Below are 22,105 nucleotides of genomic sequence, written 5' to 3'. Positions count from 1 at the left end.
GTGATGTTTTCGGTCCACGAGTGTTCCGCAGGAGAACTACCAGCCCACCTTTCATGTGTGGTGGCACATATGGGCGGGGCACAGAGCCTCTTAAGTATTTGCAGTGTGTTTACCCTTTCAAAGCACCACGACACCCCGAGTCCACTCATGGCCCTTGAGGCTGGGGGATGACGGTTGTCCCCACACTTGACAGTGAGGAAATGGGGGCAAAGGCACACGTTGATTTGTGATGCTTTTGGTCGCTGGTTTACAGGACGGCTGTGAGGGTAGCGTCGGGGCTGGGGGACCCCCTGGGTTTAGAGTGGATGTGCCACTTCCCTGGGGTAGGCAGACCCTCTGAGACCCCTCCCTAAACCTACACACCATTCTCCAGAGACCCCCTGCCCCCAGGACTCTGCTCAATGAAGAAGGGCCAACAGTCAGAGAAGCACAACTTTACTCGATGTTTTTATTCACTTAACAGAAACATTCACTTATCAGATATCACTGAAGTGCAGTTTCCAGCACTTAGAAGCAAATTAACGTGTAAATTAATACTTTAAGGTTTTGGAGGTTTGTTTTTTTGTTTTTGTTTTTTTTACAAATATTACAAATGTACATCCAATATTGCCATTCACCCATGCTTTTTATGTACATACCTTTGCTTAAGAATTACTATTTATTAAGTTCATTTGCTTACAAAATGCTGAAAATTAGCTGAAAATTAAGTGGGCACTGCTGGGAAAGTGTTTGTGTTTGTTTGTTATCGATGCACATAGGGCAGAATGGTAAGATCCAGTGCCTGTATGAAAAGAGGCCATTGAACCCAGATCATTTTACCTTTATCTTTAGAGAGTGTTTCATCCCTGCAACTTTGATTTTGAAATGAGTTGGGAAATAAGGAATTTCTTTCTCCGGGGCCAACACTGTCTGTAGTTCCCTGCAGGTGCTGCTGTTTGGTCTAACTTTCTAGAGACTCGGCCGTCAGTGACCCTTTGGTGGCAGTTCGGACTAATGGACGTTGTTGCAGGAGTCCAAGAAAGGACTCCAGTAGACCCTCCGCCCCCGGACGTGCCTTGGCGTCAGTCTGATGCACAGGTCAGCGCCGTGGAGCTCAGGGATGGACAGCCTGAGGTCTGGAGCTCAGCTGCACCAGGAATCACAGGTCTAGGGTAGGGAGAGCAGGCACTAAAACAGGGAAGAGGAAGGGGAGGGGGAGGGAAACGTGAGGGAGAAAGCGGAGGTGCTCTGTTGGGAGGATAAGAGGTGGAGGTAGGTCTGGTCTCGAATCTCTGGTCTCCCAGAACGGGGAGGTGCTCCTCTGTTCTGGGCCGCCTCTGGATAACCTGCATCTTTTGCACCCTTCTTCACCCCCAGCCCCCCAATCCTTCCCTTTATGTGAATCAGAATTTGTGGGAGAAGTTTGACGGGAGCCAACAAGATCCCGCATTGCTGGGAACAGCCCTTTGGGCAGCACCACGGACAGCACCGGCGAGTGTGCCCCAGCCCTGCCCTCCTCCCTCCTGCCCTCTGGGTTATCCCACTCCCACCGGTGTCTGGGAGGGCGCAGAACACCAGGGGGGCCTCACAGGGGTGGGTTAGTCCCCCAAAGCCTTTCCTGAAACACAGAGCTTTAAATTTTCACTTTCTCCGTGAGCTCCGTAAGAACTCAAAGCTGGACAGCCTGTCCAGGAGTGCAGACAGCGGACCTTCCTGACCCTGGCTGGGTTATGACTCCACAGACTCTACTGAGGGGTGGGGGTGGCAGAGGAGCCAGCAAAGGGACACTGGTTTGCTTCGTGTCGGGTGAAACCTCTGTCCCCTGAGGCGGTTGTGGCATCAAGGGGCGGTATGTGAAAACAGCCTTGTCCTGACTTCCCTTTGGTCTTTATTAGAAAGAGATATTTATTGTGTTTGGGCCAATTAGATGATTTTATTAGAATGGCTTCTTAAAAAATGGTTATAGAAGTTTCCCTAAATTATAAATGTCTAAGTTTCAAATGTCTTTTTAAATTTTTTAAAACAAGATACTATAGATACATCTTGAAATTTATAATCTAAAAATAGTGTTTCATCAAAATACTCTTAACTATTCTATTCTGGGCATTGATATACCATGTATTTACTGTTTATGGCTCTCCAGACATGGTAAACACTATAGGAAAAAAACCTCAAACAAACAAAAAACAAAAATCAAACCCAAAACAGCCATTTGACCGTATTGATAAGAACAGCTTCCTGTGAAAAGGAAATCATATGAGAAACTATATGGGAAAAACTTGACGTTTCTGAGGAACAGCAAGACTCACAAACTCAGTAGTGACATGATAGGTATATACAGACCTGAAAAGACCCACAAGTATAAAAAGAAACAATACTTCTAGACCTGCAAATCCTTTCCTTGTGGCAAAAAGAAAAACCAAAGAAACCCTAGATCCAGTCAGTACCTTGCAGTGAAGCCATGTGCTAGGAATGGACAGGCAGGGCTCCGTGACCGGGTGACCTTCTTGACCACGTGCTAGGAATGGACAGGCGGGGCTCCGTGACCGGGTGACCTTCCTGACCACATGCTAGGAATGGACAGCCAGGGCTCTGTGACCCAGTGACCTTCCCCCTTGGACGTAGTCCCATGGAAATGCTTGCAGATACTGACTTTGTGGCTGAGAGCCAGACAGGAAGCCTTCCTTTGCTGACCTCCCTGCCAGGAATGCAGCGTGGGCTTTGGAGGCTGACAGAGGTGGTGTTGCCTTTATTTGGACTGGAGTCGCAGGTGCAGTAGGTGGAGAACAGAGGACTCTGAGCCAGCGGCCGTGAGGCGCATTCAGACAGGCCTAGATGCCAGCAGGCCCCTGACACTGCTCCGTGGCCTTGGGGCGCCTGAAGGTCACACATCACATACCTGAGCTCTGTTTTCCGTTTGGAAGCCCAAGGTGGCGAGGTGTCTGCGGGCTCCTCCCCAGGCTGTGACTCACCATCGACACCGCGGCATTGGCCTGGCCTCTGACCCAAAGTGGTGTTGGGTGTTCTCACGGACTTTGAAGTGCAGAGCGAAATCCGCAGGCCGCCTCATCTCCAGGCTGGTGCTGCCCATCCCTCCAGCCTTAAGCAGGTGCCACAGCAGAACCCTGTGACTGGCCTCCCGTTGGCCGGGCCATCCTTCTGGTCAGCCCTGCTCTCCTGCCTTCCCCCTACCCCCTTGTGCGCCCAGAGCCTGGGCCGGCGCCTCCTCTCCGTGGCCCTGTCCGTCCCCATTCCTGGACATGCACCTCGCACCATGCTCAGGCTCTCGCTCGGGGCTTCCTGCTGCCGTGCCAATGCCTCTGCCGCTGTCAATCTCCTCTGTGGAGCCATCTCCTCTCCCCGCAGGATGTCCCCTCTGGCCTGATGGACGAGTCCTATGCTGGCGCTGAGGTCTGGCTTTCTCCAGAAGGAGATACTTATATTTTAGTGACGCTTCTGGAGAGCCAGTGTCTCAGACGAAATGAATGGTGACCGGATAGCCACAGTTCGGCCCTTATGGGAGTGTCTGTTATTAGCGAGCTGAGCGCCACCCAAGTCGCCGGGGTCAGATCTCCTGGTGGAACCCGTTGTGTGGTTTGTGGATGGATCTGTCTGGCGTCTGTCCTCTGGCTCCTGCTGCTGCTGTTGGCTCCTCTGGGTGGAAGGACCATTATTTGGAGCACGTTGATATAAAGCAACAGCTCAGAATGTCAGTAATGGAAGGTTCAGGACACAGGTTTCCTCCAGGACTCGACCGCGCCTCCTTCCTTTCAGAGGAGGGCTCCGGAGAAGGGCGAGTCAGAGTCTAAGTCATAAGTCAGCTCTGGGTTTCTGGGTCCCTAAGCTTCCTCCTGGTGACATGTCAGACTATCAGAAACTAATGTAAAGTGGCAATTTGACTATAGCTTTTATACTGAGTTAACATTTCATTGTTATTTCCTCAACTTTTATGAAAGGTTGGTATGCGTCTTATGTTTGCAAAAACATTTTCATATCTTTCAAAACTTTGTCTTGAGGAACTTGTGCACTCAGTGGCCATTTCCTTTTCTGGAAGAACTTGAACAATGGGTCTGACTCTATATTAAGTCCTAGAGAGAGTTTGCTTCCATACTAACACCTCTACTTGTTAGCCCATAACAAGTCTCTAAAACATATTTTGTTTCATTTTTGCCTCGCTGTTAGATCTGCAATCTGTACTTGAGTATCTACTGCATGATGTTGTGCTCACATTTCTTGCGTTATGGGGCAATCCTGTGTTTTCAGCGTGTGCGCCCATGGGTGGCCAGCTGGGATTCTAACCAGGAGGCCCATGCCCAGCGCTGGCTACTGTGAAGCTTTGCTGTTTGCCACAGTGACTTGCAGATGTGGATCTTCTGTTGGAGAAATTAGAGGCCTGTTAGGTAGCATGTTGGATGTTAGAAATGAGTCCTTAGTGGTCAGAGTGGAACAATTCAAGGTACCTGGATGGAACGAAGGTGTGTAAGAGAAATGCCTCCCTCTGGTGTGGACAGGCCATGTGGCCTCGCCCTGACTCTTAAGAAGGGTGCCACAGGCTAAATCCCAAATGGTCTGGTTGTTTGGCACCTGCCATGAAGGGGACAGAATCCTGCCTCTTGCATTTCAGCAGCTGCATTATGTGATTTTTTTTTTTTTTTTTTGGGTCATGCAAGATGGTGATCAGGGGACCCAAAGCAATAGAGAGCTGATACTTCTCAAGCTCTAAGTAAAGGTTGCTCTGGATGTTTTTTCTTTGCTCACTCTCTAATAAAAATTTAGTTAAAAGTCAGGGTGTGGTCCAAGACTTGGTGTCCTTGTGACCTGGTGAGGGGCTTGTGGGGTAGTTAACCCGTAACAGCTCAAACATTGCCAGCAGCTGTGGGCACCTGTCACAGAGACTGTGGTCCAGGTGTGGCTGGTGGGGACTGGGGAGGACCAGTGGGGACTGGTCCGGGTGTGGCTGGTGGGGACCAGTGGGGACTGGTGGGGACTGGTCTGGGTGTGGATGGTGGGGACCAGTGGGGACTGTTGAGGACTGGTGGGGACCGGTGGGGACCAGTGAGGACCGGTGGGGACCAGTCCAGGTACAGGGGTGGTCTGTGGCACACAGTTCTGGAAGTTCAGTCTGCCCACGTCCTACATCTCTGCTCACGGGTGCTGTGGGCCCTGTTCCTTCGCTCTGCAAGAGTGGACTTCATTTCTCTGGTCCTGGCTTAGGGGTTCTTCAGTATTGCACATCTTGAATCTGCTGTGAAAGGAGGTGGAGTTAAAACTTAAGTGAGTAATGAGGGTGGTAGAGCTTTCTGTTGGCTTCTTTGGAGAGGAGCCCATGGCTTTTCTCTTCATTGTGGCTTATCCTGAAGTATCGTGTCAGCTTGTGCTAGAGAGAACCAGACGCGTTGCCCGAGGCGCGTGGCGGGGAGGAAGACCCAGGGAACGGTGCCCGAGGCTCCGCTGTTCAAGGCTGCACCTCAGACCCTTTAGCCTGAACGGAAGCTTTCCCTTTGACACACCAGGAAGAGTTGGCTGCACCTGCGCCTCCAGGTCGGGGGACCGCCCGGCTTCTGACAACGTGGGAGCAGTACGCTCCCGGTTTGAGTCTAGCTGCCCGTCGAACGTTGGCCACGCATGTGCTTCTGGAACACCAAGGGGAAATGAGCAGGAAGAGCCGGTGAGCACCGCCTGTCGCCCCACGCACGCGCACTCACCCCGCCCTGCCCGGGCGCCCACTCCGCTCCGGGAACCGCAGGTCCGGTGGCTCAGAGGGTTAGTAGGAACTGGTCCTGCTCAGGCGGCTTCCTCACCCATGTGCCCAGCCCGGCCTTCTGAAATGCCTTGAACAGCTGCTGCTTAACAGACTGGTAGGTGCAGGCCCCCCGCTTGGCCTCACAGTACACAGATGGTGTGTCTCCGTGGCTCGGAATCCGTGTGCTCAGCTGTGGGCCAGGAACGAGACAGGGAGCGGGTTAGACGCTCGCACCAGCTGGGCCGCCCGTCCCGCTCTCTTACTAGGAGACGGGAAAGCGACACGTGTGTGAAGTTTGCCCAAAAGGGGCTTCTTAAGGTGAGTGTTCTCCCCGCATGTGGTGACGGTCTGTCAGCTAGCATGGTCGTGGTTCTCAGTGTGTGTGCCTCAGAATGCCATGTGACGCGCCCTCAGTGTATCTGATGCTGTGTGTTATATATGTTATAAATGTATCCAATGTCATGTTACATGCCTTAAATATATCCAATGTTAGGTCAGTCTTCCCCAGGAAAGCTCTTAACAAAAGATAAATATCCATTCTCCTTAATTTACCTGTTGACAAAGTAATATTTCATCTAAATCTGAAAAAGGATCAGAAGAGTAACTGCTGTGGCCAGCCAGCTCCGTCGGGCAGTCCTGGGGCTCCGTGGAGGGAGTGCCCAGCAAACAAAATAGCCCTATAGCTCACCTGCTACTGAGAAGACACACTGTGTATTTTTCTTTTGGGGGAAGGATCAGGGGCCCATGTTGGGGTGGGGATGGTCCCCCAGGGATGTTCATGGGTGCCGAAGCAGCACTGCACAGACGCGAGATGGGTGGGTTGCCAGGCAGGAACTCGGTGGGAGCAGGCTGTCTCCTCTGTTGGGTTTCTGAGCTGGTACTGGGCAGGGCCTTGTGGCTAGTGTAGGCAGGGAGGTGGGGAGGCCAGGGTGTGGTGCGCTGAGGCGGGAGGCCCGAATCCCCTGTGTGCTTTCCAGGGAGTCGGGGGACCGGCCTGCCCACTGGCTGGCAGCCCCCCCGCAGCGGGTGCAAAGGGCCCTTTAGGAAGACAAAGCGATGTGCTCTGACACGGCCCCACCTTTGTGCAGAACAGGGAGACACGGACGGTGCCCTGAGTGGACAGAGAGGCATGTGAGGCCGTCAGGGCGGTCAGGGCAGAGCCAGGTCCCCATCGGCGGCTCGTGGCAGCCACAGAAGTCGTGCCTTGCTAAGGACGACACGCACAACTTCCAGGGCCCTCTGAGTTGAAAGGAACGTTTATCTTGAGGGTCAATGTGTCTGTCCTGCTCCGCTGGCCGGGAGACCGCCCCACGCTGTCACTGCTGTGTGGAGCTGTGGGAGGAAGAAGTGTGGGGAAGCCGGCCCAGCCGCTTGAAGCGTTTCTGCTGTTTGGTTTCTGTGTGTTTTGTTTTGTCGCGTTGTTTGCTCACGCCACGGCCTGCTATGCATTGGGAGCATGTGGAAATCTGTAGATCTCAACCTGAAGTCTGTAGATACAGTTATCGAGCAGAAAGGAAGCTCAGAATTGCAGCAGACACGCACAGCCTGGGGGTCGCGGGGAGAGCTCTCACCTTCCGCCTGGCATTCGCGGGAAACCACCCAGTTTCCTTCCACCTAAACTGGGAGTCATACCAACTTCAGGGGCTTCCTCTGGACTTCCCTGACTATGCCCTCCATGAAGCCGCCGGCCCCTCCTCTCGCCCTGTGGCTGCTGCCGGCACGGGCCCTGCGCAGAGTGGCCGCGGGCACCCGGGGGGAGAAGACGGAATGGGAGCCGGTGTTCGTGCCACGTGCCACTCTTGCTCAGACAAGGTGACGGCTTTCCGTGGGCCCCTCCCCGTGGTCACTGGGAGCCGCCCCCCAAGGACTATTACCTTTCCGTAAAGCCGCGCCCACCGCGCGGAGAACACGTGCTTGCAGAGCCTCGAGGAGCCCCCGCAGCTCCGCCTGCCGGTGGTGCCATCGATAACCTCCACGTCGGTGTTGCCCACCACCCAGTTCACGCTGAAGTGTGGGGACTTTCCAGGCTGGCGCGCCTCGGCATGGCTCACACCTGTCGGGGGGGGGGGGGACCGGGAGACAGCCGGGCGTCAGCGCTCTGGGCCACTAGGTTCCTGCGGGAAAGGCGAGGGCCAAACGGTCTGGGTTTGCGCAGGTGTGGGGTGCCTTTTCTCACGGGACTTGTGGATTTTAACTCAGGAATTGTAAATGGTATCAGGCCCTGACGTTTGTAGTTTGGTTGACGAGATTTAAAAAGCTAATGCAGGGGCATCTGGGGGACTCAGTGGCTTCAGTGTCTGCCTGTTGGATTCAGCTCAGGTCATGATCCCATGGTTTGTGAGATCGAGCCCCACGTTGGGTTTTGTGCTGACAGTGCAGAGCCTGGTTGCGATTCTCTCCCTCTGCCCCTGCCCCACTCTCTCTCAAATAAGTAAACTTAAAAAAAAAAAAAAAAAAAAAAGCTAATGAAAACGACAGGGCCAAGAGTGTAGGATAGTTAATTAACCAAGCAAGGTGGTCCAGAAACAGCACCGGCTGCAGAACTTCCAAGACCCCGCACAAAACGAAAGCATGAGGCCCCGCGTTCAGTAGCTGTTAGGAATTTCAGGATGACGGCGGGTCTTTCTAGCTATGTTCCCCATGACTTCCCCGGAAGCAGTGCCCCGGGCGACACCGGCCTGTGCAGAGCGCCTCCGGGGTTGTCCACGGAGCCCTCCCTCCAGAGTTTCCCCGTATCAGGTTGTGAGCTGGTTTTAGTTGGGACACAGCCAACTGTGGATCAGGGAAGGGGGCACCGGTGACCCTCCTCGGGGGCAGCACCATCGGGCGTCTGGCCTCTGCCTGGCCTATGTCCTGCCCACGGCGTGGAGTCTGCTAGTGGGAACACGAGGGCTTTCCACCCAGCCATCCAAGGATTCTAGAATGTGCTGCCCCACCCTCCGCCTGAGGGTTGCTCGTTCCCACCCTGCGTGACCTCAGGGGAGAACCGTGAAGCACGAGGTAGGAAAGGCCCCACGGTGCCCCTGCTCTGTGCACAGCACCGTGGGGAGCACAGCCTGCCACACTCAGCGGGATGGAGGAGGGGCCCCAACTCCCGCTGCTTCAGTTTACAGCCCCCCACCCCATCCCATCACTCCCACAGCCGCTGCCCCTCCTCGGGACACCTTCCAGAGCCTGCCCCTCTGGTGTGCCTGTCCTCTCCTCCACGACCACACCACCTGCTCCTTCCCCTGAACACCCTGGGTGGAAGGGTGGGGGCCGAGTTAGTGACCTGTGCCGTGGGGGTCCCAGAGCTGAGAAGCCCTGGCGTTGGGAAGGCCTGAGGGCCTGCAGCAGACATCCTGGGAAGGGGCACCCCCTGCACCCCACGCCCTGTTGGAGCCGCACAGCTACAGACCCGGGGCCCTCCCGCTGTGCCCAGTCTCACGCACCATCCAGGGGCCGCCCGCCCTCGGCACACACTGGTCTGCATTTGCACCTGCTGCTGCAGCAGCCTGAGTCCACAGCAGAGTCACCCGGTGACCTTCTCCTGGTCACGGATGGGCAGTGCCAGGCGCCCGGGCTAATGCCATCCATGTCAGCTTGTTCCCTTTCCTTGAAGCGATTCCCTGTGGCAGCTGCCCACACTGAGAGCTGGGCAGGGGGACAATCTGGCACATTGGCAGCGAGGCGGCCCCTTGGGCAGAGGGAGGCAGTGGCCAAGGTCAGGAGTGACCAGCCACAAAGAGAAGCCAGCCTGCTCCAGAGCCTGCTGTCTGTCCCTCCACCCCGAGACGGGGGGGGGGGGGGACACCCACAACAGTCAGGACTGAGTGCCGAGGCCCAGGGCTCCGGCATCGTCACCCGGGTCTCCTCACCGCTCTGGACTTGGGGGAAAGTCTCCAAGTCCCAGATGGATGTTGCCATCAGACCTCCCTGCTCCCTCCGTGTCCTCTGTGCTGTGGAAAGTGCCTGCTTTGCTGCTGGCTCTCAGCTCACAGACACCTGCTTGGAGAGCAGCCCCGGCAGGGAGGCCACACGCTGGCCACTGGCCTCACCAGGGGCCGCCCTGTCTGCCAGCTGCACACACAGACATGCACAGAGAGAAGGGGCCGGCAGTGGGCAGGAGTCTGACTGCAGACAGGCAGCTCCCTCCTCCCCACCAGCCCTTGAGCCCCCTTCTTTGCAGGCGGGGCCCAGGTCATTGGTGTGTGCTGAGGCACAGAAGAGCCTGTGCTGTCAGTCACAGCGGCTCCATGAATCACACACAAAAATTGTCGATTTCCAACTGTAATAGTCCCACTAATGACTACTTGGCAACGAAATGAAATTTTAGGTCTAGTGATGACGTTCTACATCACCGAGCCTCTGTTCCCAGACGTGGGAAATGTGGGGTGAGATCTGTGTTGACTCAGGAGTCAGAAACAGCTCCAGTCCTGCCTTTGCTCCTAATTTGCTCTTCCACACCTGCTCTGTTCCCTGCCACCCACCTGTTCCCTTCCACCCGCCCTCTGTTCCCTTCCACCTGCTCTGTGCCCTTCCACCCGCCCTCTGTGCCCTTCCACCTGCCCTCTGTTCCCTTCTACCTTCTCTGTGCCCTCCCACCCACCCTGTTCCCTTCCACCCGCCCTCTGTTCCCTTCCACCTGCTCTGTGCCCTTCCATCCGCCCTCTGTTCCCTTCCACCTGCTCTGTGCCCTTCCACCCGCCCTCTGTTCCCTTCCACCCACCCTCCGTGCCCTTCCACCCTCCCTCCGTGCCCTTCCACCCTCCCTCCGTGCCCTTCCACCCTCCCTCCGTGCCCTTCTACCCGCCCTCTGTGCCCTTCCACCCGCCCTCTGTTCCCTTCCACCCACCCTCTGTGCCCTTCCACCTGCCCTCTGTGCCCTTCCACCCTCCCTCTGTGCCCTTCCACCCTCCCTCTGTGCCCTTCCACCCGCCCTCTGTGCCCTTCCACCTGCTCTGTGCCCTTCCACCCACCCTCCGTGCCCTTCCACCCTCCCTCCGTGCCCTTCCACCCTCCCTCTGTGACCTTCCACCCGTCCTCTGTGCCCTTCCACCCGCCCTCTGTGCCCTTCCACCTGCTCTGTGCCCTTCCACCCACCCTCCGTGCCCTTCCACCCTCCCTCCGTGCCCTTCCACCCTCCCTCTGTGACCTTCCACCCGTCCTCTGTGCCCTTCCACCTGCCCTCTGTTCCCTTCCACCCGCCCTCTGTTCCCTTCCACCTGCTCTGTGCCCTTCCACCCACCCTCTGTGCCGTTCCACCTGCCCTCTGTTCCCTGAGCCTGAGCAGGCTCCCACCGGCTTGTTGGCCAGGCTTTTGTTAACTCATGGCAGCCAGGGGGAGCTGCGATCACTTGCCTCCTAAGGAGCGTCGTGCGCATCTGAGTGAGCTCATTCATCACGTGCCAGCTTCATAATTTTCCAGCAGCTTCCCAGGAGCCACGCGGGGACTGGGGCCAGAGAAGGGGCTCGTCCAGCGTCCTCTCCAGGCCGAGGACGGCGTGCTTCTGCGAGCGCTGGAGCCGGGCAGAGATGTGACCACGTGGTGTGGTTAGAGACACTGCTCAGGCCCAGAAAGGAGAGTCTGGTCTGCATTTTATTTTTCCTCCCATTGGCTGGAAGTGATCATTCCTCCGGAAGCAGTCGTCAAATGACTGAAGGTAAAAATCAAGTCTCAAGTTCAAGTGCACAATGTATTTACAGTCATGGGCATCACCGCCTACTGCTGGCTTTTGTTATCATGCTTGAGATGACAACTCATTGGCACATCGTCCAGATCCAGTCACTTAGAACGTATAGCATAACCTTCTGTCCCCAAATCCACAGCTTGAACTGCCTCCTGGCGGCTCATCAGAGCTCTCCATCCAGAGGAAGGTCCCGGTCGACATGGGCCCCTGTCCCAGTTAGGGTTTAGGGAAGAGCTTTACATTCTGAGCAGTGAAAGCACGAGCCTGTGCCTGCTGTGCTCCAGGAGAAGGTCCTCTCAAATAGTAACACGTGGAGAACCCAGCACTGTGTACAGATGACCTCTGTCCAAGGTCACAGGGTCTCTCTGCAAGCACATACGTGGACTCTTCGTATTTTTCAGCCCGGACTACCTGCGCCAGTCTGCAAACCTGCACCTTCACATCCAGAAACAAAAATAATTCAAAATAAAACTGACCCAGCGTGGATCCTGGGGGACTTCTGCCTTGACTGTGTGGTAACATAGGAACAATGTTGCATTTTTCACTGTGGTTTCCGCTCCGGAGATTTTATAGGTCAACACTGCAGCACTGTGTTAGTCCCCTGGCCGCTATGATCACCTGCCAGCAAGTGTGGTGGCTGGAAGACGACAGCAATGTATCCCTGCATCGTCCTGGAGGCTGGCAGGTGTGACTAGGCAGGGTACCCCTGCGTTACCCTGGAGGCGAAAGCCCAAGTCAGGCTGAGAGAAGAGGTGTCCCTGAAAGCTGGTCGCCAGGTGGGTGAGGACCAGGTCCGATGCCTTCTTCCTTAGTGAAATCTGTAGTAATTATTCCCAGCCATCTTGGAAAGAACCTCATCTTCCCAAACTCTTTCTCCATCAGCACGGACATACACGGCCTCTGTTGGCTTGTCTTTGTGCCATACCATATGCAGGCCATTCATCTTTTATGAAAGGTCCTAGGCGAGTATTTTACTTCAAAGCGGATACCGGTGAGACCAAGCAGGTCTCCACCAGCCTGTGACACAAATACTCTGCCGTGGTGGCAAATATACAGAGGGTCTCCATGGAGATTGTTTGACATTTCATTCAGTGTCCACAGTCGTGTGAATAGGCTGAACTTGAAGACCTCGTTCAATGTCATGTCTGTCACTTACCAGCAGTGTGGACTTTTGATGGGTTAGTTAGCCTGCTAACCACCACCATGCATTACCGCCACGGTCAGGACAGCGGTTACCATGGCCACTGCTGCAGTTACTGGAGTCACCACCACCATTAGTGCTGCCCCATCACCACTATGACCGCCATCACTGAGAGCAGTGGGGGCGAATCCTCCATCATCTGTGGAAATGGCTTATCTAGCTATGAAAAGATGCCTCATTTGGAGAAAACCCTTATACACCTTTTTAAAAAGCAGTACGTGAGAGAGAGCGCAGCATGTCTTTAGATAGCCAGTGGGCCTAATGTATTTAAAATCTGATTCCCTTTCTCCAGATTAAGTTTACACGAGACACTGAGGAATGTGACATTGACAGGAAGTGAGGCCCGTCTGTGTCTCAGGGCACCACTGCGTCCAGTCTTGTGACATGGCTGATACAGCAGAGTCCACTGGCAGGCCCTGTTGTGTTACACACTGCTGGCTGCCCACGTGCCATCCCTTGCACGTGCACATAGACACACTTGTGTCACACGCACACCACACTTCTAAGGGAAGCGGAGCTAGGGGTATTTAATGCCGACTTACAGATTTGGAGTAACTAATAAGGCTGTATTAATGTCCTTTTATTCATTTTCATTAGCACGAACACCATTATAATTGACAGTAATTTTACAGCTACTGTCTTGTCCTAATAGAGCACGTTTCCGGGCGAGTGTGGGGGAATGTGCTAGAGTGTGCAGGACTGCTGCGAGATGCTTGTCCAGTTCATGGGTTTCTGCCAGCCCGAGGGGACACACAGGTAAGACCCGGGCTGCTTCGGCCTCCCTTGCCTCCTCTCCTCTGACCAGTTGGTGAGGTTTAGGGTGTGTGTGCACACTGCTTGAAGGTATGCTGTTGTTGGGGAGTTCTACTGGAAGGTTCCGGGGTCACCTGCTTGGGGAGCTGGAACCTTTTCTTATAGTGAGAGTTTTCCCCACAGATTTTCAGGGACTCCCGTCCTGGAGTCAATAGGAATGTGACCTTGTCTGTGCACATAGTGACTGTGGTTTGTGGTCTGCATAGTTTAAAATGCATGGGCCCACAGGATCCTCTGAAAGGTGTGAAATTTCCTCTGTGGCAGGAAAAAATTTGAATATTTCACTTTATAACCTGATAATGACATGGTTCCTGGTACTGATAAGGATTGTCATTGCTTTAGAGGACATGGGACAAGGGGACTTTGGCAGAATATGGTCATTTTTTTCCTTCATATTATGCATCTTTCACTGCTATGGTATCCAAAATAAGGCAAGTTTTATACTGGTAAAAATGCAGATTATTTTCATCACTTTTTATTTGACTTTATCTATTGAGGACCATTTTCCTTATGCCCCAATAACACACTTAATGTCTCCTGCAGCACAAGTCTGCTGGAGCTGATAGAGCTCTGTCTGTCCACAGTGGTGTCTTGTTCTCATTTTTAAAGAATGCTTTTATTGGGTCTAGGATTGTAGGTTGAGATTCATTTTCTATCAGCATTTTAAATTTTTTTTTTTTTTTTTTTTTTTTTCAACGTTTATTTATTTTTGGGACAGAGAGAGACAGAGCATGAACGGGGGAGGGGCAGAGAGAGAGGGAGACAGAGAATCGGAAACAGGCTCCAGGCTCTGAGCCATCAGCCCAGAGCCCGACGCGGGGCTCGAACTCACGGACCGCGAGATCGTGACCTGGCTGAAGTCGGACGCTTAACCGACTGCGCCACCCAGGCGCCCCTCTATCAGCATTTTAAAGATACTGTTTTATTGTTTTTTTTATCTTCCCAGAACCAGCTACTAGTCTTAGTTCCCCTGTATTATTCTTTTATTTTTTGACCGCTTTTAAAGATTTTATGTATGTATGTATGTATGTATGTATGTATGTATGTATTTATAAGCCGTTTTACTGCTGAGCGGAGAACTTAAGAAGATCCTTCTTGGGCCATAATATGCATCTTAGGTTTGTAGTTTGATGCTCTTCAACTGTCCTGGAGAGTTTCTTGCCTTAGTTATCGCCTCTTTAAAGGTTATGTCTTAGGTACGTCAGACTTCCTCACTCCGTCTCTGACCTGGCTTGTATTTTCCCAGTGGGATGGTTACTTGCATGTGTCAGGTTGGCTGGTCTCTGGTGCCCAGTTGCTTCGTCAAACACCAGGCAGATGTTGCCGTGAGGGACTTTTAGGTGTAACTGATGTTTGAATCAGTAGATGTGGAGTAAAGCGATGACTGTCCACTATGAAGGTAGGTCTCATATAATGAGCTGACAACCCTAGAAGCAAGGAGTGTGGTTCCTTGAAGAGGAAGGAGTTCTGCCTCCAGACTATCCTTGGACACAGCTACAATGTCATCTCCTGCTGGAATTTCCAGGCTGCTGGCCTGCCCTGCAGAGATCAGACTTGCCAGTCCCTGCATTCATGCGAGCCAGTCCCTTAAAATAAATCCCTCTTTTCTAGTAGGAAAATGAATATACTGTTTCTTATTGGTTCTGCTCTCTGGAGAACCCTACCTAATGCACCTTCTTTCTGTTTCTCTGCTGCATTCAGGATCTTTGTCAGGGGGATGTTCCAATTTACTAATTCTCTCCTCAGCTGTGTTTAATTTGCTATTCAACCTATCCACTGTTACACAAATTGTTTTATTTTCTTTACTTCTGAAATTCCTATTCAGTTCTTTTTTTTTTTCTTTTTTTGGCTTCTATCTCCCCCCTGCATTTTCCTTCTTATTTTTTTTAAGATTAAAAAATTTTTTTATTCATTAAAAAAATTTTTTTTTAAATCTTTATTCTTTTTTTTTTTTTTTTTTTAATTTTTTTTTCAACGTTTATTTATTTTTGGGACAGAGAGAGACAGAGCATGAACGGGGGAGGGGCAGAGAGAGAGGGAGACACAGAATCAGAAACAGGCTCCAGGCTCTGAGCCATCAGCCCAGAGCCCGACGCGGGGCTCGAACTCACGGACCGCGAGATCATGACCTGAGCTGAAGTCGGACGCTTAACCGACTGCGCCACCCAGGCGCCCCTAAAATCTTTATTCTTGAGAGAGAGAGAGAGAAGGAGAGGGGCAGAGAGAGAGGGAGACAGAATCTGAAGCAGGCTCCAGGCTTTGAGCTGTCAGCACAGAGCCTGATGTGGGGCTTGATCCCACACACTGTTAGATCATGACCTGAGCTGAAGTCAGACGCTCAACTGACTGAGCCACCCAGGCACCCCTCCTTGTTTTTCACATCTCTTTTTCGCTGGTGAGTCTGCATCCGAGAACAGTGATCTCTGCAGCTGTGACTCCTTCCCCACTCTTGTGCCTGCTGGCTTTTGTTAAAGTGGTCTTGTCTCCTCCCATGCCTGGTTAGTTTTTGCTCTGTGCCCGTGTTGTATTTCCATATTTTTTGTAGCATTATTTTGATCCAGCTCTTAGAGGGGTTCCCTCAGTGTGAATTTGGGAATGGAGACAGTTTCACACTGCTCTGGGAACCCCTCAAGGGCCTGCTTACCTGGGTTCAGACTTGGTCCTGATTTAATCCACAGAAGCCTGGCCTCTGTCCTGAACCCCCTGGAGACTCTCCTCCTGCTTCTGGCCCCCAGGCTCTTCCCTGGCAGCCCCTCCCCACATTATCTCTCTTCCTGCAGGATTTTGCTCCAAAGTCACCCCCAGTGAGGTTTGTCCTCACCCTCTGGTTTAAGGTCAAAGCTCACTTTTAATCCTTTCTTTGCTTTATTTTTCTGCAAAGCATTTTCATTTTGTCCCCCCTGGAATGTAATCTTCCTGGGGCATGGGTTTTTGACCGTTTCATTCACTGCTGCATTCCCGGGGTGTAACTAACTGTCCATGGTATGTCTAGGCAATCAATACATATTTGTTGAATGATTAAGTAAGTATGGATTATGTTGACCAACTTCTTGATGTTTGCATAAATGAAATGTATTAACAATGGAAGTATTTGCCTTAAAGGGTAAAAATTTCAAGAGCAATGGAATTAAGGTTGGTGTTCAAATACTTTGGTGAACGAATTCCTTAAAATCATGGGGGAAATTAAATGTAACTTGACTAATATACAAGTATTTTTGGAAAAACTCCTCAGAAAACTAAAACAAGGTTTTTCTATAATTGTAAATTTATCATAAGCTATGTGCCATCTGATTTGCAGGGGGAGATCAGTGCTAATCTATGGAAATGTCTTATTAAATATTTGTTGAATCTAACATTTCAATCTTTAGGCAAAAATATTAGGATTGCCTTTAGATTATTCTAGCAAGATTTATAATAATCTTTTTCTACCAAAGATTCCTTCAAGGGCTCAGGAGATAAATTTCTACTTCTAACAACCCCAAGACAAAGCAGCTGCTCAGATACACTTTTAAGCTCATGTGTTTTATCCTAAACATTTATGAAAAATTTGTAGGTTTTTCCATAATAAACCAGTGTTTATTTTAGTATAAAAATAATACTGCGAATTCATTACCATCTGCATAAAAGACAATGTTTGCTCCTACCCCACTGGGTTGTTTTGCAAGACACTATTAATGACCATTGACTTCAGAAATTTCTCCTGAATTAAAGAGGCGCAGCTCTCCCCGTCAGATTCTACAGCTTGAGTGACAATACTTTGGACACTGGAACTCACAAAAGCATGGCTATGCATGGCGACAGAGCTCCTCCTCCATCCCACCCACTACCGCTCCCTAAAGAGAGGTGTCTGGAGTGCAACCAGCAGGTGGTGTTGGGCAGGATCTACAGACTGTGTTGGTAGACATTTCAACACATTCAGCTCCTTGAGAAACATGGAGTCTGAAAAGGCTCTGACATGCCAGCTAGCCATTTTTATGCTTCTGGGAAGATGTGCACTGGGAAGGGAGACAACCGATGTCTGCTTATCACGATCCTGTGATTTCCATCACGTGCACAAGAACCAGGGGTCCGAAAGAACTCGCGGTTCTGACATCCAATTCCCTGCGTCCATCTCTTGGATATCATTTTCGTTGCCAAGACCTTGCCATGGGCTGTAAAACTAATTGTAAGTTTTATCTTCAGTGTGGACTACGAAGGCTCATTGTTGAAAACCAGATCCATTAAATATGCTGTTAAGAGGAATACAGAACCTGTGCATTCCACCCAGATTTTCCGCCTTGGCTGGGATTGTTTTTCTTGATGAAGAAAAATAAACTTATTTTTCTTCAACTTTGAGGTTGGAAGCTCAGACACACCATACCCCCGGTCTGGAAGAACAGGCTTCAAAGTCACTTTGTATGTCACTTTATGTTTTCCTAAAAAGATGAGTATTCAGAGCACAGATTTTTATTGATTGTCATCATCACCATTTTTTCACCATATCAAATATGCTGAGAAACGGGAAAGGCAAGCTCCTTTATGGTGGCTGCTCCCACCTGGTGACGTGACTCTTGCCGAAGGGTTCGGGCTGCTCAGCAGCCGAGGTGTGGACGTCCACATTGTGGTGTTTTGCCCGTCGGTATAGGCTGGTATGTGCAGAATGTTTCAAGATCTCTTTGGAGGACATTAGTATACCCTATAACCGTGTCAATAGGGCATCTTTTCAGCTCGGGTGCTTCTTATTAACCCAGAACTGATTGAGCCCTAGCTAAACGTAGGACTCCTGCACTAATATGTGGGCTTCATCTTCTCGGGCAATTTTGCAAACTGACCTTGAGGGAATCTTCAAGCAGATTTCATGTGCTTGTTTGAGTGTGTTTCATTATCATCCTTATATAAGATCTCTCTCTCTCTCTTCTGTTGCAAAAAATCCTGATGATTTCCTTTCAAAACTTGGATGGTTTTTAAATATCCATCAGAGCAATGCAGTCACTGCAGTTAAAAGCATGTAGGTGAGAAACCATGGATGGCGTGGGCTTCTTTGCATCTCGGCAATAATAAAAACTGTATTTTTTTTTTAATGTTCATTTATTTTTGAGAGAGAGAGAGACAGAGTGCAAGTGCATGAGTGGGGGAAGGGCAGAGACAGAGGGAGGTGGAGCATCCGAAGCAGGTTCCCTGTTATCAGCACAGAGCCTGATGTGGGGCTCGAACCCACAAACCGTGAGATCGTGACCTGAGCCGAAGTCGGACGCCTGACTGAACCATGCAGGTACCCCATACGGTATTTTAAATAGGCATCTAAGCATAGACTGAAGTGTCTAGTCACTGTCCTGGTTGTAAATAGGGGTGACTACCCCTCTGGATGGCGGGGCGGGGGTTCACGTAGGTCTCAGGCGCTTTGCCACTTGATGATTTCAGGTGTTCTGAATTTCTCTAATTACATTTTTAAAAAAATTCACTTGTGTCACACTTATAATTCACAATTCCTGTTTTCATCTATGTGTACATGTTCCAAGTTGAACTTAGGATTTTTAAAAAGCATTGCCAGAAGAATGGATGCCGGCAGTGTTGTGTGGTACCCAAAGGATGAATGAAAAGCAGCCACTGGCGGAGGCTGGTAAGGATTTGCTTTCTGTATTCCTTGTGCTCATGGGGCTTAAGTAACTTCCTCACTGGGAGATGAACGTAGAGGAGAGAGGCCACTCGAGGAGCTGGAAGCCTGGGAAAAGATGGCACGTGACACCCGTGCGGACAGATCAGAGTTCTCTCACAATTACTTAGGAACTAAGAACCTCACTGTGGTTTGCGGCGCCCCCGAGATGGGAATTTTGGACTTGAGCACCAAACCAGTAGTTCTAGATCTCCTGGGGTCTGCTCTGGAGCTGTGTTGGCAGTTCAACTGTAAGAAGTAAATATTCTTTGCCATTTTGAGGAAAAAAAAAAAAGGAAAAATAAAAGAAAGAGGTTGAAACTGAACTACACCTGAACCTACTAACTTTAAAATAATAAATGTGGGGCACCTGAGTGGCTCAGTCAGTTAAGTGTCCCACTCTTGATTTCAGCTCAGGTTTGATCTCATGGTTCTTGAGTTCGAGCCCCGTGTTGGGCTCTGCACTGACAGTGCAGAGCCTGCTTGGAATTCTCTCTCTCCCTCTCTCTCTCTGCCCCTTCCCATCCCCCCCTCTCAAAATACATAAACTTAAAAAAAAAAATTAATGTAATTTCATAAACTTTGACGCTGGGTGAGCTGGCAGTGAGCCTCCAGGGCTGTACGAGCCCTGGGCTGGTTTGCTGCTCCCATTTTGCATTATTAATTTTTATGGGATTAAAAATATAGGCATCAGTTAAATGGTGCGGGCCACGGGATGCAGTGTGGAAAGATGAAAGAGCTTAGCTCTGTAGTCAAGCCGAGTTCGAATCCTTGCCCCATGTCAATGGATGGAGCATCGCAGCAAGTGACTGAATTTCTAGGAGCCTCTTCCCACACCTGTGACATGGAGACGGTTGGTGTGATGAGGCGTCGTGCACCGTGTTTGTTGAGAAGGACGAGTGGCTGAGTGTCCTTCCCTCGTGTTGGCGGTGTGGCCGCTCCCAGAAAGAGACTCGAGTGCTGTGTCCTCACCGCTCTGTGCAGACCGGGCCCCTCAGGCGCTCGCCCCCCAGCAAGACCACCCACAGGCCCGTCAATGCCCGGAATCGGTTCTGGTTCGAGTCAAGGGCCCTGCAGTATTGGGCACAGGGTTTCGAGCGAGGATGGTGCTGAGGAAACCCTGCCTTGCCGATCGTGTTACCTTGGCCCCTGGGACAGTGGTGAAGAATGGACCCCCTGCCACAAAGGAGTGGCCCTGGGGACCAGCAGAGAAAGGTGAGACCCTAAAAGATGGTGACTGTCCTGCGTTCCTGGACAGACTCTGTGACCCCGTTTCAGATGAAGTGTGCAGACCTTCAGGCCTTGCTGAAGTGTGCAGACTTTTGCATGGAAGGCTCCCTCCCTGGACACATGGAGCCCCCGGACTCTAACATGGTCACAGGGATTTGAGGACAGGGGACACAAGTTTTGGACCCACGCTGATTTCAGACCTACTGCCTGAGGGCCACACCTCCTGCCTCAGCAACAGAGAGGTGGTTCTTGGCTCAGGGTCTGGGGTCCTAAGAACGGGATCTCACGTGTAATGCAGCGGGGACCTGACTGGTCACGCCAGCCCAGCCCCAGGCTCTTCCTGGAGCAGCAGGTGCGAGGTGCTGCCTGTGGTCGGTGGTCGGTGTGCAGAATGAACAAATGTGGAGGTATCTTTTCTTAAATTCATGCCAAATGTCATAAAGCGCTGCTCATGAACCGTGCCTGCTCCCACTCCCACCCCGTGGGGCACTATTATCACCCTGATAATGTCATTTAGAGAAAGTTCAGAATCCTGGGAGTGAATCTCCGGCCCAGCTCTGAGCCGCAGCACTGAACACCTCTAATTTTCCTGTTTCTCTCCCAGGTGATCTAGTCTAAGACTTAAGCTGGCGTTTCACCGCGTGGGCACTGCAGACCCCTAGTTACAGTGGTCAGGTGGTGCGCTGAGTCCTGGTCTGTGCCCCCCTCAGAACGCTGCCCACTCCTGCCCGCGGGATGCACCGTGACCCTCTCATTTTGTTTCGGATCTTTGTAACTTTGCTCGCTAAATCTTAAATAGCCGTTGGCCAAAATGGGTACAGTGTGCCCGAGTAAGGACCCATGGGGCGGGCCGATGGGAGGGCGTTGGTGCGCGTCTCCGGGGAGGGTTTTCTTACCACTGAGGAGGGGCCGGTTGTGCCTGTAGGAGGTCGGCAGCTGGCCGATGTCCTCGGTCCGGTGGCTCATCACCCGGGAGAGATGGCCGGTGTGGTGCAGACTCCCCACGATGATGCTGTGCAGGTACACGGGCTCGATGAAGTGGCAGAGCAGCGCGCCCTGCAGTCCCAGCACATTCCACCTGGAAGGAAAGGGCATCAGCGCGGTGCCCCCGAAGGTGGGTACCCTCTGTGCCCCCAGAGCAGCCTCCCTTCCCTCCTCCCCTCCCCATAGGGCACTGGCTGTGAGAGCCCCCCCTCCCTGCCAGCCCTCCACCTGGGGGTGCTGTGCGAACCCCCTCCCCTCCTGCCCTCGGCCCCGGGCTGTGGGGGCTGTGACCCCCCATCAAGCAGGCCAAAGGATAAGCTCCTTGGCACACAGACCGGGAGCAACCCCAGCTTAGGCGACTGATGGTTCTGAGCCCCTCAATGCCGTGCAGGGGTCTGATGGGGGGCTCTGCATTTTAATGAACGCGGCTTCCTTTTCTGGAAAATGAGTTGTTAGATTGACTGGAAGCTACATATTCTCTCAGGGACTTGAAATTAGGTTAAAAAAAAGACAGTGTCCCCAAAGTAAATCTGAATTTTTCTTTACGTGAGCAGGGAAATATCAGAAGGGAGTTTATTTATTTCAGTTTAGGGAAAAATGCTTTCTCCTCCTTTTGTCCTCAGCAGTCAGAATGACCTGTTGTGTGGAAATTAAATGACATTAATAAATGGCCCTGTTTTGCTCTGAGGAAGATTGTGGTTTTAGAAGCCCAGAGCAGACATGAAGGACAAGGCCGCTCTCCTGTGACATAAATATAGCCCCGGGCAGGTGTTTTTGCTTCTGCAAGCAAAGATGACAGCAGCATTTTAAGACTTTTCCCCCTAAACTTGGGTGGTACAAGGTTACATGTATCT

General features: G+C 51.7%; 1 protein-coding gene and 1 long non-coding RNA gene across 2 annotated transcripts in view; both read right to left on the bottom strand.

Moving 5' to 3' along the window:
* Positions 1 to 434: 434 nt before the first annotated feature.
* On the bottom strand, positions 435 to 5,422 carry LOC147579567 (uncharacterized). Its single transcript, XR_015254082.1, has 2 exons — positions 2,535 to 5,422; positions 435 to 2,482 (listed from the first exon to the last, which is right to left on the bottom strand). It is a non-coding gene; the product is annotated as an uncharacterized LOC147579567 (long non-coding RNA).
* Position 5,423: 1 nt separating this feature from the next.
* The window catches only part of ADARB2 (adenosine deaminase RNA specific B2 (inactive)), a 416,009-nt gene continuing 399,327 nt past the window's right edge, over positions 5,424 to 22,105 (bottom strand). The window contains exons 8-10 of the mRNA XM_086715061.1: positions 21,164 to 21,345; positions 7,597 to 7,775; positions 5,424 to 5,912 (exon numbers count right to left, since the gene is read on the bottom strand). Of these exons, the coding sequence (XP_086571187.1) occupies positions 5,736 to 5,912; positions 7,597 to 7,775; positions 21,164 to 21,345 (538 nt within the window). The 3' untranslated portion in view covers positions 5,424 to 5,735. The remainder of the gene's footprint in view (positions 5,913 to 7,596; positions 7,776 to 21,163; positions 21,346 to 22,105) is intronic.

Source organism: Puma concolor, chromosome B4, assembly GCF_028749965.1.
Source record: "Puma concolor isolate L17-30 chromosome B4, mPumCon1.1.hap2, whole genome shotgun sequence".
NCBI classification, from domain to species: domain Eukaryota; kingdom Metazoa; phylum Chordata; class Mammalia; order Carnivora; family Felidae; genus Puma; species Puma concolor.
Note: the sequence above shows the minus strand (reverse complement) of the source record. Positions and strands in the feature narration are given on the sequence as shown.